General features: G+C 44.8%; 1 protein-coding gene across 1 annotated transcript; it reads left to right on the forward strand.

Moving 5' to 3' along the window:
• Nucleotides 1–14,212: 14,212 nt before the first annotated feature.
• On the forward strand, nucleotides 14,213–14,734 carry TRIM61 (tripartite motif containing 61). The gene has a single exon (XM_047798106.1). The coding sequence runs from the start codon at nucleotides 14,213–14,215 to the stop codon at nucleotides 14,732–14,734; it is 522 nt and encodes a 173-aa protein (XP_047654062.1).
• The last annotated feature ends 2,592 nt before the right edge of the window (nucleotides 14,735–17,326 follow it).

The raw sequence follows: 17,326 nt of genomic DNA on the forward strand, positions 1-17,326 counted from the left end.
CTTGTGGGCCTGCTCACTGTCACTTTCACATATTCTCTGATTCTCCCCTCTTCTGCCCCCCTCCCCCCACCACATGGACCACAGGCTGATGGACCAAGTCTGGGACTGCAAAGTCTGTAGGCTTGGGGACAAGAGCCTGAGTGGGAGGACCCCTCAGTCACCTGCTATCTGGGAACCTGGGGAAAATTACATAAACATCCCTGATTCTAAGAGAATCTGATTAAAGGATAAAAATCCCAACTTCAAGTGATTTTGATCCTTGTTGAAAATCTTATTAAATAACCTGGTACTTATTCACTTAAACCTGATATTTCTGATAGCACTGAATTCATAATAAATGAAGATTTACTTTTCATTTAAGCTTCCAAACTACAGGGTATATCAACCTAAGTGGATGGGATTTGTACTAATTGGAAAGGACTCTGGGCCCCATGGTAAAACTGAGTTTTCACATCAAGTACAGAATGAGACTGAGATCAGGCTTGCAATGTGAGTCGAAGCTGAGAAACACAGACATATACACATGTCTCCCTGATGATGCATTGAGGTGGTAAGCTATGAACTAGTGAGGATTTGTGTGGTCGAAATTCTAGAGAAGGTGTGCAGCTTCCCCTTAGCAAAGAGGCTGAGAAGGCAACTCCCAGGGCTGAGAACTCAAGAGTCAGACACTCACAGAGTGTCTTATCAATACTGACTTTCCACTGGGATCAGAGAAGTGATGCCAAAGCTAGAAGTGAGCATCCATGTGGGGTGGGGTGGGGTGGGGTAGCCAAGTCTACTGATTTAATCATCACTAGCCCTGATAGTTTCAAGACAATCTGAGTCCAGAGATCCCAGAATGTAATTCAAAGTATAAGGATATAAAGTCTAGAGCCCCTCCAGTTCCTCTGGGCTCCTGCACCAGCCTCTGACTGCCCAGCCCACCACTACTGCTGAGCCCCTCCAGTCTCCTCCCACCCACACCTGGACCCACACCTGGATCTAATCACAAGTCTCCTGCAGGACAGCTGTTCCCATCATAGGATCTGCCTTTCCTCAGCTCCACCTTCTCCCAACACTAAGCTTTGCTATCACTCACCTTACTGCCCTCTGCCTGCAGGTTCACTTCCCTCTGGCCACAGGACATTTTCATTCACAGCCCTCCATTGTCTCCAGAGCCAACCAGCTTGGAGCTCACTTATCACCTCCTCCTTAACCCAGCTCCCCAGACCCAGTGAAGGGTTACCTCCCCCAACAAAATAAGACTAAGCAGTAAGGACACCAGGAACTCTTCACTCTGATTGTAGTTAACTGACACAGGTTTGTAAGTCTGCATTCCACACTTAACCGTATCCTCCATGCTCCACCCACCACCCAATTGCATCTCCTCCTAATACAGCCTCAGTCCCAGCTTAGCTGTTGAATGACTCAAATCCTGCCCAGGTTTCTGGGTCTCTTTTAGGAACTGAGTGACAAGGGCATCTGGGCTCTCAGGAAGCATTTAGGTGATATAGGAAAAGGCCTGCTGAGGGACTGGCAACCCTAATAAATGAGATGTCTTTATAGAAGCCAAATACCAGTGTGAATTTCCTCTGAGGTGGACCCGTAGCCTAGGCCCATAGCAGGGGCTCAGGAAGCCCCCATTTGCCTCCTCCTGGATCCCTGCTTACCTGATTCTGAGGCTCTGACTGGGTTTGATGAGCTGGGTCCTCACACTGCTCTCCCACCAGATTGAGTGGTTTTAGATGTGACCTGGGCAATTATATACCCCAGGAGGGCGGGGCTCTTGGGGTCCCACCCTAAAGCCTGAGGCTCCCAGGGGGAGGGCTGGCACATAGGGTCTAGAGGGTTTTGGGGGAGGGGAGAGGAAGGCAAGACCCCGCCTAGATTAGATCAGGCAGGGTGGGCCCCTCCCCCCAGTGATAACAGGATCCCTGCTGCACCTTGGTGATCAGCCCCTGATCCTCTCAATGCCACTTAACCTCATCTTCCCTGATGAGGCCCTGAGACCTGAAAGGCTCCTTGAGGCTGTCCATTTCCTCCCTGGGGAGGGGAGGTGTGGCTCTGGTGTGACTCCCTGAGCACAAGTTGGGGAAGGTGGTGGGAGCCTGGGGAACAGATGATATGTAGGAAAAGGAAAGTGACTGATGGGGGAATAGCGATGAGATAATTGATTGAGAGAGACTGTTTACTATGATGGTTTCCTGTGTGAATGACCCAACTCCCATCAGGCTCAGGCGCCTTACATCCCTAAGAAGAGGGCAGGTTAGCCGCCACCTTTTTTTTTTGTCTTTTTCTTTGTTGTTGTTGTTGTTGCCATTTCTTGGGCCGCTCCCGTGGCATATGGAGGTTCCCAGGCTAGGGGTTGAATCGGAGCTGTAACCACCGGCCTACGCCAGAGCCACAGCAACATGGGATCCGAGCTGCGTCTGCAACCTACACCACAGCTCACGGCAACGCCGGATGGTTAACCCACTGAGCAAGGGCAGGGACCGAACCCACAACCTCATGGTTCCTAGTCGGATTCGTTAACCACTGCGCCACGGCGGGAGCTCCATTTTTTTTTTTTTTTTTTTTTAGGGCTGCACCCATGGCATATGGAAGTTCCTAGGCTAGAGGTTGAATTGGAGCTGCAGCTGCTTGCCTACACTACAGCCACAGCAACACCAGATCAGAATTGCATCTGCCTCCTACACCATAGCTCATGGCAATGCTGGATCCTTAACTCACTGAGCAGGGCCAGGGATCCAACTCATGTCCTCATGTATACTAGTCAGATTCCTTGCCACTGAGGATAGGATGGAACTTCCTGTCCTCCATCTCTTGAAAGCCATTTCCCCATTTGTTAACTGGGGACAGAAAAGGCACTTTACACTTAGAGTATCTGTAACTTAATGACCAGAATTCAGTAACTATTTCAAGTGAGAATGCATGTAAGTGCAGGCTATCCATGAAATGCCTCAGTTTTGATTGGCATTGTTTTCAGCCCTTCTGAAATTTCTAGTATCATTTTATTTTATGCCTGGAGAAAAAATACATCAAAACACATAAGAACAGGAACCGGGGGGATAATCAGCCATCATTCTACCACTTAGATAAATTAGGATTCATATTCTCAAATGTGTGCTTTCAGAATGTTTATATATCCACATTTTATATTTTTTATGTGATAATCGATTTAGCATAAGTGGCAGTGCATTTTACAAATAGTTCCTTAATCTGCTTCCCTCCATTTAACATTGAAATGGTGTCTTGGGAGTTCCCATAGTGGCTCAGCAGTAACAAAATTGAATCCAACCAGGATCCATGAAGATGCGGGTTTGATCCCTGGCCTTGCTCTTTGGGTTAAGGATCTGATATTGCTGTGAGCTGTGGTGTAGGCCAGCAGCTGTAGCTCTGATTCAACCCCTAGCCTGGAAACTTCCATATGCTGTGGGTGCGGCCCTAACAAGCAAAAAATAAAATAAAATAAAATGAAATAAAATAAAATAAAATAAAAAGTGTCTTTTAATATAATAAAACTGTTCTTTAACAGGAAGTACCAATTTTTCAAAAAGTAATATATATTGTTTAAATATATAAATTCAAAAAAGGAAGTCCATGAATGCCCCTCCAAATAATCTTTGTTAATGGTTTAATTTAAATCTTTCTGTACTATATAAGCACTCACAGCTTATTTACTTGTACATTGACATATAGTCACATGAGCATCAAATAGCAACTAAATATCCTAGTGTTGGAGAAATTGCAGTGAATAAAGCCAAGCCTCTGCTCTCCTAGAGCAGCACAGATGGTAAACAAAAACATAAGTCTTGTGCGTAAATGCAAAGGAGAAAAACTTTTTAACGTGTTTTCTAACATCTAGCCCCATACAAACACAATGTGTCAGGGGATGACAGCTGATGTAAAGAAAAAATCAGAATGGAAATTGGTCCAACCACCTTGGCAACCCCTCTGGTTCTTTTTACTTAAGCTGATAATGCACATTACCTACCCTTCAGCTCAGCAATTCCATTCCTGTTATTTACCTTTCAGATTTTTTTTCTGTGTGTGCAAGGATGCTCATAGCACTGCAGTTCCCAATAGGGGAAACCTGGAAACGACCCAAAGGCTTTCAACAACAGAATGGAGTAACGAAAAGGAGTAAAGGCACACGGTGGAATACTATTCACCAGGGAAAATGACCTAGAAAACAGAAAAAAGAAGGATTAATTCCCCATCCCTTATATGGAGCTGAGGAGCCCAGAAATACAATAAAATATAGTGTATTTTTCCCCTGATATGAAGATCAGAGCCAGTCCAAAGCAGTGCATGGTTTAGCAGCACTTGGTGGTTATCTTTGGGGAGGAAAGTAGAGGCAGTGATGGAGAGAAGCCAGGAGGGGAAAGGGAACTGGACTGTTAGTTGCAGGCTTGAAGGTGGTTACAGGACTGTGTTCATTTTGTTACCATTCTCATGCAATCCAAAAGGATGGGTGTGTGTGTGTCTTTAGGTGTGTGTGGTCTACATTCATAAATGTTTACTTAACCATAAAACTGCTTCTCTTCTGTGCTCATAGAAGGACCAGTGAATCTGAATTTGCAACAAGCATTTTGGTAAACCCCAGCAATGGGAAACCAAGGTAAAAGGGATTGGCTTCCATGTGCAGTAAGAAGAAACTGAGTTCAGATTCCTGGTTGCTCACTGATGAGCTGTGTGATCACAGATCATACAGCCTCTGCCAGCCCAGTCTTTGGACTCTGGAACAAGACTCTGGGTTTGAGTCAGGCTCTGCCAGTTATTAGCCATAAGCTGGGCAGCATGGCATAACTCACCCCTCTGTGCCTCAATTTCCTCCTCTGTAAAGTGAGTGAGTGGTAGAACCCACCTCCTAGGGCAGTTGGGAGGGGAGAGCAGAAACAAGTGGTGAGAACAGAAAGTGCTGTATGACTCGTCGTGGGGATGATGACCTTTGCCCTGAAGCAGGTAAACATCAATTTATGCTGTGCTGAGAGTAGTGAGTTGAGGTGCTCAAATAAAGTGGTTCCTTGTCTCTTTGGGCTTTAGAGTGATGACAGGGACAGAGGAGAGATAGAACCTGTGGGAAGAGAGGGAAGATCCAGGGGTCTGGGGGCAGTGGGCAGGTGGTTAAAAAAAACAAGATTCCCGAGTGTGCAGAATCCCCACTCTCAGGTCAGGGCTTCAGCTCTGTTCCCTGTGCTACCCTTAGCGGCAGGATAGGGGAGGGAAACAAGGGACTCATATCAGATGCACAATTTAAGGGGTGCCAGAACACTCAGGAGCAAGACCAATACAGCTTTCAGTATTTTTAAAAGTCAAAATTAATGTAAAAAACTCCATGATGAAAATGTCAAAACCTGGAGTTCCAAGGCAACAAGTGTACAGGATCACAGAGCTGAGTTTCCAGCTCCAGGTATTTCATGGGTGTGGTCTGGGCACATACAGGTGAATGTCTTCTTTTTTTTTTAATTTTTAATTTTTTGGTCTTTTTGTCTTTTAGGGCCGCACCCACAGCGTATGGAGGTTCCCAGTTTAGGGGTCCAGTGGAGCTGCAGCTGCTAGCCTACACAAGCAATTTGGAATCCGAGCGGTGTCTGTGACCTACACCACAGCTCATGGCAACGCCGATCCTTAACCCACTGATCAAGGCCAAGGATCGAACCCATGTCCTCATGGGTGCTAGTTGGGTTTGCTAACACTGAGCAAGGACAGGAACTCTGCTGGTGAATGTCTTTAAATCACAATCAAGGGGACTCCTGTTTTTCAGCCTACCCTCCCACTCCTTGTCTCTTTTTGTTCATTTAATTTAGAGTCTTAGAAATTGTACCTGGGAGGTCCTGTTGTGGCTTAGTGAGTTACAAACCTGACTAGTATCCTTGAGGATGTGGGTTCAATGCCTGGCCTCACTTAGTGGGTTAAGTATCCAGTATTGCCATAAGCTGTGGTGTAGGTTGCAAAGGCAGCTTGAATCCTCTGTTGATGTGGCTCTAGTGTAGGCTTGTAGCTGAAGCTCTAATTCAACCCCTAGCCTGGGGACTTCCATATGCCACAAGTGCAGCCTTAAAAAAAAAAAAAGTGAAAAACCTTATGTAAGACAGGATTGGTACTACTGATTTTTCTTTCATAAATGCTTTATCACCACATTCAGGTGTAAGTAATTCAGGTATTACTAATACCTGTCCCCCCAACCTTTTTTGGCTGCACCCACAGTATATGGTAGTTTCAGAGCCAGTGATTGAATCCGTGCCTTAACAGAGATGACATAAAATTCTTAACCCATTGCATCATGAGGGTAACTCCAATACCTGCTATATTTTGTCATATGTGATTCAACACTTCTATATTATGGAAAAAATTTACAGGTAATTTTGTGGTACCCTAGAACCATTCTTGATTCTTACTCCTTATGCAGCTGAATTTATTTTGTACCTTTCAGTGCACTTCAAAAATAATTATTATGAAAAACTTTAAAGATACAAAGAAGCTGAGACAATTCTTTTAAAAATATTTCCATCAAGGAATTCCTGTTGTGGCTCAGCGGAAACAAATCTGACTAGCATCCATGAGGATGCAGGTTCGATCCCTGTCCTTGCTCAGTGGGTTAAGGATCTGTCATTGCTGTGAGCTGTGGTGTAGGTCACAGACACAGCTCAGATCCTGTGTTTCTGTGGCTGTGGTGTAGGCCAGCAGCTTCAGCTTCCCCCTAGCCTGTGAAGCTCCATATGCTGTGGGTGTGGCCCAAAAGTAAAGAAAAAACTTTTTTCTGGCTAGAATGATTCATAGGTGAGGCAGTGTAATTCAGAAAACATTGAATAAGTGTACATGTGAGCATAGTTGCTTCCCTTTAGTGATGCTGTGGTCATTGGCTTATGGCCGTGAAGTTTGAGTACTCAAGGGTAAAATCCCCCTAAAAAGATTTTGCCAGATTGATAAGAAGATGCTGAAAATGCCTTATGCAATAACAGAAACAAAACTGTCATTATTTGCAAAAGAAATAACTGTCTTCAGGAAACTTGAAGAACCTAAAGAGAAACTATGAAGAATTGGGGGATTTTAGCAAGATTATTGCATAAAAATTCAGCATGCATTTTAAGTATATCTACATTTGAGCAAAAAACAGAAAAATACTGTGTTTAAGGTGAATCTTTTACAATTGTATCCACATGTAAAACTGGTTTGAGTGAATCTAAACATGAAATACAATGGTTTTATGAACAAAATAATGTTTAATGAAAGAGATTAAAGAATTCAATGTAAAAGTAAACCACACCTCTGTGGATTGGGTGATTCAAATACTAAAAGTTTCAATTCTCTCCAAATTGGATTACAGAATCAATGAAATCCCAAATGGACATTATTTTTCATAATAAAATATGTTTTTACTTATTTTCTTTAGCAATGTTCAGGGAATAAACTAGACAGGCAAATCCTCAACACAAACGTTATTTTAGAGCAGTATAGTTGCTTGAGATAACATCGGTTCTATTTTAATAATTTCCTGAATGTAAAAACATTTTATTTATTTATTTATTTATTTATTTATTTATTTATTTATTTTTGTCTTTTTTGCCATTTCTTGGGCCGCTCCAGAGGCATATGGAGATTCCCAGGCTGGGGGCCATATCGGAGATGCAGCCGCCGTTCTACACCAGAGCTACAGCAATTTGGGATCCCAGCCACGTCTGCAACCTACACCACAGCTCACAGCAACACCAGATCCTTAACCCACTGAGCAAGGCCAGGGATCAAACCCGCAATCTCATGGTTCCTAGTCGGATTTGTTAACCACTGAGCCATGACGGGAACTCCTGTAAAAATATTTTAAAACAATGAGGTACAACCTGGTGTTGTGGGATGGAAATTCTACAAAACTGGATTGTAATGATCACTGTACGACTATAAATGTAATAAATTCATTGAGTATAATAAAAAAACAATGAGGTACATATGCTGATATAGGACAAAATAAGTGGAAAATAGGCAGTTGGAGATGACATAGATTGCCCTCACTGCAGATGTACACAGGGAATGTTTTATACACACAATGCATATATTATGTAAATGATGGGTTTTGGGGGGTGGGGGGATGCACTCAGGGTTTGGGATGGAAATGCTATAAAATTTGTTTGTGAGAATTGCTGTACACCTATAAATGTAATAAAATTCATTAATTAAAAAAATAAAAATAAATAAATGATGGGTTTTTTATGTATAGACTACGCGGGGAGGCTCATCCAAAAGCCATCAGGTGGGATTCCTCAAGAAAGGGAAACAGAGCAGAGGAGGCCACCATGGGACCCTTTTACCTAGCAGGGTTTTCTGTAACACATCCTGTCATTTTACCCGTCAACACTGGGAAGAAAGATGGTTCTGGAGTGCAGGCATGTGTGCTCCTGCTGAAGAAAATGCTTCTGCTCTCCTGGGAGTAGATGCTATCCTCATGGGGAGGAGGGAACCCCTTCACCCTGGGGTCCATCTCCCTGCAGGGGCACCACAGCTGCCCCCTGTGGGGAGGGTGCTGGGGTCCCCGTGTCCCAGGCTGCTAGTCAGACTCCAGGGACAGGGAGCAGGTGACAGTTTGATGGATGAACACAGGAATGATTGAGCTGTCAATGAAGGGGTTGACATGCAGGCCTTCCTCACATATTAACACAAAATCCTTATTTCTGAGAGAATGACAATGAGAGAAAGATCACATCTGGAGGTGGAGATTTGTGATTACTAAGGGATTCACAGAACTTCAGGAGCATCAGGGAGGTTTATTTAAACTACAGTCCAGGCCTCCCCAAGGCAAACTTCTGATTCACTCCATCCAGGGAAGCCTGCCCCTCTAGGTGTCCTGGTGCTGCCCTGTCACAGCCCCTCTCCCACCTCTCCAACACCCCCTTGAAGCCTCAACTTCCTGAAGGAGAGGATCTGCTTGTCTGCTGCCTGAGGGCCTGCAAGGTTGAGAACCGAAAGCTTTGAGAACTTTTAGAAATCCAGAAACCGGAAACAGGAAAGACTCCAGAAATATCTTTTTTAAGGGGAAGATGGAGTTCAAATAATCATTAAGGAGAGACCAAGACTATTCAACAATTTTACTTGAGAAAAACAAAATGAAAACTTGACATAAAATATTCAATATAGCCAAAAATGAGTTCACTGATGGAATTTGAGAGGGAGGATTAAGATGGGAGTGTCTTCTGCCCCTGGACAGAAGATGCCATCAGGGAGGAAGAAGGGAGGCATCAGCAGCAGCCTGTCATCTCCTTGGGCTGATTGCCTCTTCAGTCTGCCCAATGGGAAGAAGGAAAGGAAACATCCTCCAGGCTTATAAGGCCAAGGGACCAGATTTTGATCCCTGCAGTGAACAGAAAGGGTGGCCTGTGTCAAGTTTTCCTACCTGGAACCCTGGAAAAAGAACATTTTTCTTTTTATGTCTTTGAGGAATTGAGGGGCCCAAAGTCAAGGTCAGAGAGCTCAAGAGTTCCACCAGGCCTTGAGCATACAGAGCAGCTCCCCCAGCACAGAGCCAAGATCAAGAAGTAAGTGCAGATAAGGTGGGTGCCCCCAAGGTGAGGCAGATGGGTAAGTCGTTGTAGTCTAGGAGGTCCAAAAGGGATGGAGGTGCTAATTGGAATCACTTGGCTGGCAGAGTGGACAATTTCCATGGGTTCAGAGGAGGATGCAGCAGGGGATGGGAAACACCAGATGTAGGTGTAGATGTTACCTGACATCTTCCTCTTAGCTGGACCACACATGCCAGAGGTGTGGGATAGTCCCACAGGCTCCTGGGTCAGGGGAGGGGAACCTTCTGTATGCCAGGCAACACGCTCGCTGATGTTTCATTTTCTTTTCAATATTTTTTTTTGTGTGTGTGTGTCTTTTTGCCATTTTTCTTGGGCCGCTCCCGTGGCATATGGAGGTTCCCAGGCTAGGGGTCGAATCGGAGCTGTAGCCACTGGCCTACGCCAGAGCCACAGCAACACGGGATCCGAGCCGCGTCTGCAACCTACACCACAGCTCACGGCAACGCCGGATCATTAACCCACTGAGCAAGGCCAGGGACCGAACCCGCAACCTCATGGTTTCTAGTCGGATTCATTAACCACTGCGCCACGACGGGAACTCCCCTTCTCAATATTTGGACTTCCTAGTTAAGTTTTTATGTACATGAATGTTGGTTACCTTATGGAAAATAGTAATTTGCTGGCTTTTGGTGGCTTTTTAATATGGACGTATATATAGACATTTTTCTTTTTATGTGTAGTCAGCTGTGTAGAATTTGTTTTAGTGATCATCACATCACACAAGATTTTAGTATTTTCAGGAACTTCAATGTAATTCTTCATGTAGTTTTGGGGATGGTGTTGGAAATAGGAAATCTAGAATTAATCCACCCAAATAAGGATGAGAGATGTAAACACCCTGGAATTCTGGGTGACACCAATTCCTTATTGTTCAAAATCAAACTATGCCAGGAGGTCTGCTTGTATTTATATTTATGCCCACACACTAAAGCCAGGAAAGAGGACAGTGAGCCTTCTTCCACGTGTCCCCGAAAGGGTCTGGGGTCAAGGAACCAGCCCTGGAGGCCACGGGTGACCTGAGGTTCCGCCTGGATGCTGGCCCTCACAGCATCCAAGCAGATGGCCCCTCCGCCTGCCTCCATCTCCCCTCAGTCTCAGTCTGGGAGATTTCTGGGGGTTAGAGGAGTAGGCTTGGGAATGTGGGGGGTTGAATGGGAGGAGATGCAGGCAGAGTAGGATCAGCTGTGAGGAAGAAGAGAGAAGAACCTCCAGGAACCAAGGTCTCTGAGAGGGAGGGTAACTCAAAGAAGCAGGGGAGAGAAGTTGGCTTGGCTGGTGTGGGCAAGTGAGTAAAACGCTGAAGCTAAATTTCTGAATTGCTTTAGGAGAAGCAGCTATTGTTACAGAATGGGTCACTTAGCCAAGACTGGAGGGAGACTACCATAATAGATCTCCCCACGTACTAAGGCTTTCTGTACTCATGTAACTATAATTTATTTCCCACCTTCTTTACCAAGAGCCCACAAGCCCCCCTGTACAATGAATTTGAAGTAATTCTCTAGGCATCTGAAGATTTCATTTTTAAACATTTCCTCATGTATCGCCTTAAAGTTCATTTTTTAAAATGAAGATGTCAAGAATACCATGCTTGCCACTTAAAATAGCTCTCAGTTAAATTCTTCATCATCAGATAGCCTCCTTCCCTAATGAAATTGTTACTGGGCCCTTTCTAGCTTCTTGGACAGGAATACTAGAGAAGTGAGAGAAGTGAATACCCTTCCATAAGTCTCTTGGGCAAGCAAAGCTTTCTGAAAAGTGATAGCTTGTGCACAGGGAGAAGGTGGGGAGAAAAGGGCCAACTCCCTAAGTGGAAGGGGCCCCTGAGTAGAAGGGGGGAGCTGCTTTAATAAGAGCAGAAAGGGAATTTTGTCTCATGACCACTGATAATTTCCAGAAATCCATCTTTGATCAGCAGTTTGAAACTGCATGGTGACCATCAGGACTAGGGCGTGCCTCTGGGTGGGGAAAGAGATGCAAGAAAAGAGGAACAGATGAGATTAAAACATATAGTTAAGCTTCTTGTCTTCTGGCAATTAGGTCTACACCTTAGTGTAACTGAGATAAAGTTAAGCTTTTAAGCCTGTTTCCTTTTCCTTCCCTCCTCCCCTCCCCCTACTCTGGGACTCAAGCCCCAAGGGCCTTTGTTCTAAAGTCTGCAAAGCCCCTTTTGCCCAAGGACATTCCCCAGTCCTTTTCCAAAAGGGCAGGGCACTTGTCTTCTGGTGTAACTGATAGGGTGATATTCATGTTTGAATTTGCAACAAACTCATATCAATGACTTCAGAGTTCCCGTCGTGGCGCAGTGGTTAACGAATCCGACTAGGAACCATGAGGTTGCGGGTTCGGTCCCTGCCCTTGCTCAGTGGGTTGACGATCCGGCGTTGCGGTGAGCTGTGGTGTAGGTCGCAGACGCGGCTTGGATCCCGCGTTGCTGTGGCTCTGGCATAGGCCAGTGGCTACAGCTCCGATTGGACCCCTAGCCTGGTAACATCCATATGCCAAGGGAGCAGCCCTAGAAATAGCAAAAAGACAAAAAAAAAAAAAATGACTTCTAACTGTTGGCTCGTGTTTTGAATCTGCTGCAATCTCTACTGCGTTTCCATGAGACACAGACTGATGGGCTGTGGACACTTAGGGATGTAGGCAGAGGGCAAGTTGTGACTCAAAGAGCAGAGAAACAGGCTTGGCCTGGCTGGGCAGGAGCACACTGGGAATACTGGTCAGCCTTGGGAAAAAATATTTCCACACAGAACATGTTAAGCTTATAAATAGTAGAAAAATAGTTCAACAAACCCAATGTCTGTTTCCAAGAGCTGCCATAACAAATCACCACACACAATTGGAGTGGCTTCAACAACAGAAATTTATGGTCACAGTCTGGAGGCTGGAAGGTGAAGATCAAAAGGCCAGCAGGTCCACTCTCTCCTGAGGACCCCCTCTGGCTCCCAAGGGGCCTCCTCCTCACTGTGACCTCACATGATCTTTCCTCTGTGGGTGCCCATCCCTGATTTCTCTTTCTTTCTTTGTCTTTTTAGGGCCACACCCTTGGGATATGGAAGTTCCTGTGCTAGGGGCCGAATTGGAGATGCAGCTACCAGCCTGTACCACAGCTCAGGCAACACTGGATCCTTAACCCACTGAGGGAGGCCAGGGATTGAAGCTGCATCCTCATGGATATACTAGTCAGGTTCCTTACCACTGAGCCAAGACAAGATCTCCTTTCTCTTCTCTAAGGACACAAGTGAATGTTGCATTATGGCTTCTTCCCAGGAACCTCATTTAAATTAATCAGGATTTTACAGGTCTTATTAAGACCTAGTTCCCATCTGAATACAGAGCTGGATACAGCTCTGATTAGACCCCTAGCCTGGAAACCTCCATATGCCGTGAGAAGTGGCCCTAGAAAAGGGGGAAAAAAAGGAGTGTGCTATATATATATTTCAGGAATAGAATTACTTTTCATTAATGAAATCACAGCAATTAACCTTTAAAATCATCAGATATATACTATCCCAATTGACTATAATTATCTTTTTGTTTAGAAATGTATGTATTTGAGGAGTTCCCATCTAGCGGCTCATCCGTTAACAAACCCGACTAGCATCCATGAGGTTGAGGGATTGATCCCTGGCTTCGATCACTGGGTTAAGGATCTGGCATTGCTGTGAGCTGTAGTGGAGGTTGCATACTTGGCTCAGATCCCCTGTTGCTGTGGCTCTGGCCTAGGCCAACGGCTACAACTCTCATTGGACCCCCAACAAGGGAACCTCCACATGCCATGGGTGCAGCCCTTAAAAGACAAAAAGACAAAACAAAACAACAAAAAAATCCCCATAGCCAAACAAACAAAAGAAATGTATTTGGAGTTCCCGTCGTGGCACAGTGGTTAACGAATCCGACTAGGAACCATGAGGTTGCGGGTTTGATCCCTGGCCTCGCTCAGTGGGTTAAGGATCTGGCGTTGCTGTGAGCTGTGGTGTAGGTCGCAGACGTGGCTCGGATCCTGTGTTGCTGTGGCTCTGGTGTAGGCCGGTGGCTACAGCTCCGATTTGACCCCTAGCCTGGGAACCTCCATATGCCGTGAGAGCAGCCCAAGAAATGGCAAAAAGACAAAACCAAAACCAAAAACAAACAAAAAAGAAATGTATGTATTTGAATTCAGGAAAAAAAGACCTAGTGAAATACTGTCAAATATATATGTATGTATATGTGTGTTTGTGTGGGTACGTGCATGCACGTGCACCTAATCTTTAATATATATTCTCTTCTCCTTGTTATCATTTTCTTGCAGGAACCAGGTGAGCTGTGCCATAGAGCTGCCCACGTCTGGATTGTGCTGATCCTATCCCCATGCTGTTGACACGCATCCCCCTTCCTTCTCTGAGGAAGAGGACTACCTAGCAAACTTCCATTTCAGCCCCTTGAGTAAAAGGGGGCCGAAGTGACAAAGGAAGCAGAGAGTGACGGGGACTCTAAGTCCTCCTGGCTGCTTGTGTGGAGTGGAAGGGCAGGGATAGAAATAGTCCTGAGGAAGCACAGCTCCCTGCAGATCCCGGCCAACCTCCTGGCAGCCAGGACGGAACAGAGAGAAGGCTGAAGACGAGAAGCTTCTCCCTTGTCTGTCTGAAGGAGTGTCCTCAGAAAGAAACCCTCCTTGGACAATGGCCCAGGCAGCCTCCCTGGCACAGCTCCAAGCAGAAGCCAGCTGCCCCATCTGCCTGGATTACCTGCGAGACCCAGTGACCACTGACTGTGGGCACAACTTCTGTCACTCGTGCCTCCTCCAGCGCTGGGAGGACCTGCAGGGCGACTTCCCCTGTCCTGTGTGCCTCCAGCACTGCCCTGACAGGAGCCTCAGGAGGAACACCCAGCTCTGTCACATGGTTGATGTTGTGAAGCAGCTTCCCAACACAAGGCGCAAGAGGAAGCGGCAGGAAGAGAAACCGCTATGTGAGAAGCACCATCAGGTTCTCAGCCTGTTTTGTGAGGAGGACCTGGAGCTGCTGTGTCCCCAATGCAAGATCTCTTCTCACCATGGTGGGCACCTCGTGGTGCCCATGGAACCAGCTGCAGCCTGTCACAGGAGGAGGCTCAAAGTCTCCATTGAGCCCCTGGAAGAGCAGCATGAAGTTGCTAAAAAGGCACTAGAAATGCAAGTCTCAAAAACATTTGACTTGATGTGAGAGGTGCAGAAGCAAAGGAGCAAATTGCAATCTGAAGTTGAGTATATGAAACATTTCTTGAATAAGGAGCATGATGCAATTCATTTTAGGTTACTAAACAATGGGAAGGATGTTCAAGACAAAATAATTGAGTCAAGGAACCAAATATCAGACCACAGTTCCAGATTAAAAAGTCTGCTTGATGAAATAACCAAGAAGTGTTTGCAGCGTGACCTGGATTTACTGATGGGCATTGAAAGGATCTATAGCACATTTGAAAACCTGGAGAGCCCAGCAGGCTTTTCCTATGAATTAAACAAGGAGATTTTCACTCTCCCCCCACAATATTTTGGCCTGCACAAAATGATCAGTACATTTCAGGAATATCTGACTCTAGATGCTGAAACTGCTCACAACAGTCTCTTCATTACAAAAGATAGGAAAACAGCAACATTTCAAAGGATGAAACTAAACTGTTTTTATCACCCCCAGGCCTTTACTTCTCACCCAGCTGTCTTGGGTTCTGAGGGATTTAATGCTGGCAGGCATTTTTGGCAGGTTGAAGGAAGAGGGCTGGGTGAGTGGTCCTTAGGTGTGTGTAAAGAATCTTTCCCCAGAAATGTTCCTATACCACCAACCCCAGACAATGGCTGCTGGAAAATTCAGGTCTGGGCAACCACATCTGGCACAGGGGATTTGGAAAACTCTGGTTGGATTGGTGTTTTTCTGGATTATGAGTTGGGAGAAGTTTCTTTTTACAACTTGAATGAGAGATCTCTTTTATATTCATTCAATGCCATTTTTACAGGAAAACTTATGCCCTACTTCTCTGTTGGATCTTCTCCCACATCAGTTACATTGAATCTAGTTGAAGATGAGGTCTGAGCCCCATGGGAAGGCGTTCTGTGTGTTCTGCTTACTTTCTGTGTTTGGGAAAGTCCTTGTAATAAGGAATCTGAGTCCCTCTTCCATGTCTGAGTGGTGATTTCTTTTAATCTTCACCCTCTGGCTTTACCTCTGCCCCACATCTGCCCCACATCTGGGCAAGCTCTCAGGACCCCTTCTCTGGGCTTAGGAGGGGGGGGGTTCTAACCCAGGAAGACTCTTATTGTGGAGGCAATCTCCCCAACCACCAAACCCCCCAAGGTGGCTTTGCTTTCCTCTCTCAAGTCATTTTTGGCCCATTGGCTGCCCGACTCCACAAAATGCCTCAGTGAGTTAAGATAAACCTTACATACCCTTTTGGTGTGTTGGTGGCTTTAGCAGACTTGACACCAGAAACAAATTTTGAGTAGCTTGGGTTTTGTCTCAGTGGGTTCACCATAACAATGTTTAGAATACTGTGTGATCTCAGTTTATTTTTCAGATATTTTGATTCCAGGAAGCATTTTTGTTTTTCAAGTACAATAAAACAGGAACTTTGAGTCTTTTTTTCCAAAATTATAATCCTGACTTTGTGATTATGATTCTCCATTTCTCCTGAGAAAGTGAGAAAGGTGTAGGAATCTTTAAAATTTTTTTCTTTGCCACCCAGTGTCATGGATTTCTAGGGATCAGATTCGATCCACAAATGCTATCTACACAGCAGCTTCAACAATGCTGGGTCCTTTAACACACTGTACCTGGTTGGGGATGAAACACAGGTCCTTTCACTGCTGAGATGCCACCAATCCTGCTGCACCACAGTGGGAACTCTAATTTTCTTTTTCTTTTTTTAAATTCCACATAGAAAGGATACCATATTTGTCTTTGTTTGACTTTACTTAGTATGATAATCTCTAGGTCTATCCATGTTGCTGCAATTGGCATTATTCATTCTTTTCAAAAATTTTATTAGAGAGTTCCTGTTGTGGCTCAGTGGTTAGTGAATCCATGAGGTTGCAGGTTCGATCCCTGGCCTTGCTCAGTGGTTTAGGGATCCGGTGTTGCTGTGAGCTGTGATGTAGGTCGTGGATGCGGCTTGGATCTGGTGTTGCTGTGGCTGTGGCGTAGGCCGGCGGCTACAGCTTCGATTGGACCCCTAGCCTGGGGACCTCCATATGCATTGGGTGCGGCCCTAAAAAGACAAAAGAAAAAAAAATTTTATTGGAGCATGGTTGACTTACAGCATTGCTTCAAGTGAATCAATGTATATGTACATACATACACATGTATACATATAGATTATATACATAAGTATGCACATGTCTATATGTATACATATAGATTATATATGTATATAATCTCCCTTTTCCCCATATAGGTTATTATATATTATTGATAGATTTCACTGTGCTGAGCAGTAGTTCCTTGTTACTCACCTATTTATACACAGCAGTGTGTATATGTTAACCCCAGAATCCTCGTTTGTCGCCCCCCCAGTAGTTCCCTTTTGGTAACCATAAGTTTAGTGTTGAAATCTCTTGAGTCTATTTCTTTTTTGTGAATAAGTTCTTTTGCATCACTTTTTATTAGATTATACATATTTGTGATCTCATGTGATATTTGTCTTCGTCTGACTTACTTCACTTAGTATGATAATTTCTAGGTGCATCCATGTTGTTGCAAATTGCATTATTTTGTTCTTTTCTATGCCTAATCAGTCCATTGTCTATATGTACCACATCTTTCTAA

This window comes from Phacochoerus africanus, chromosome 10 (genome assembly GCF_016906955.1).
Source record: "Phacochoerus africanus isolate WHEZ1 chromosome 10, ROS_Pafr_v1, whole genome shotgun sequence".
NCBI lineage: Eukaryota > Metazoa > Chordata > Mammalia > Artiodactyla > Suidae > Phacochoerus > Phacochoerus africanus.

Bases quoted from the DNA above. Each gene is read 5' to 3' on its own strand.
- TRIM61 (XM_047798106.1), top strand. From the start codon at position 14,213: ATGGCCCAGGCAGCCTCCCTGGCACAGCTCCAAGCAGAAGCCAGCTGC.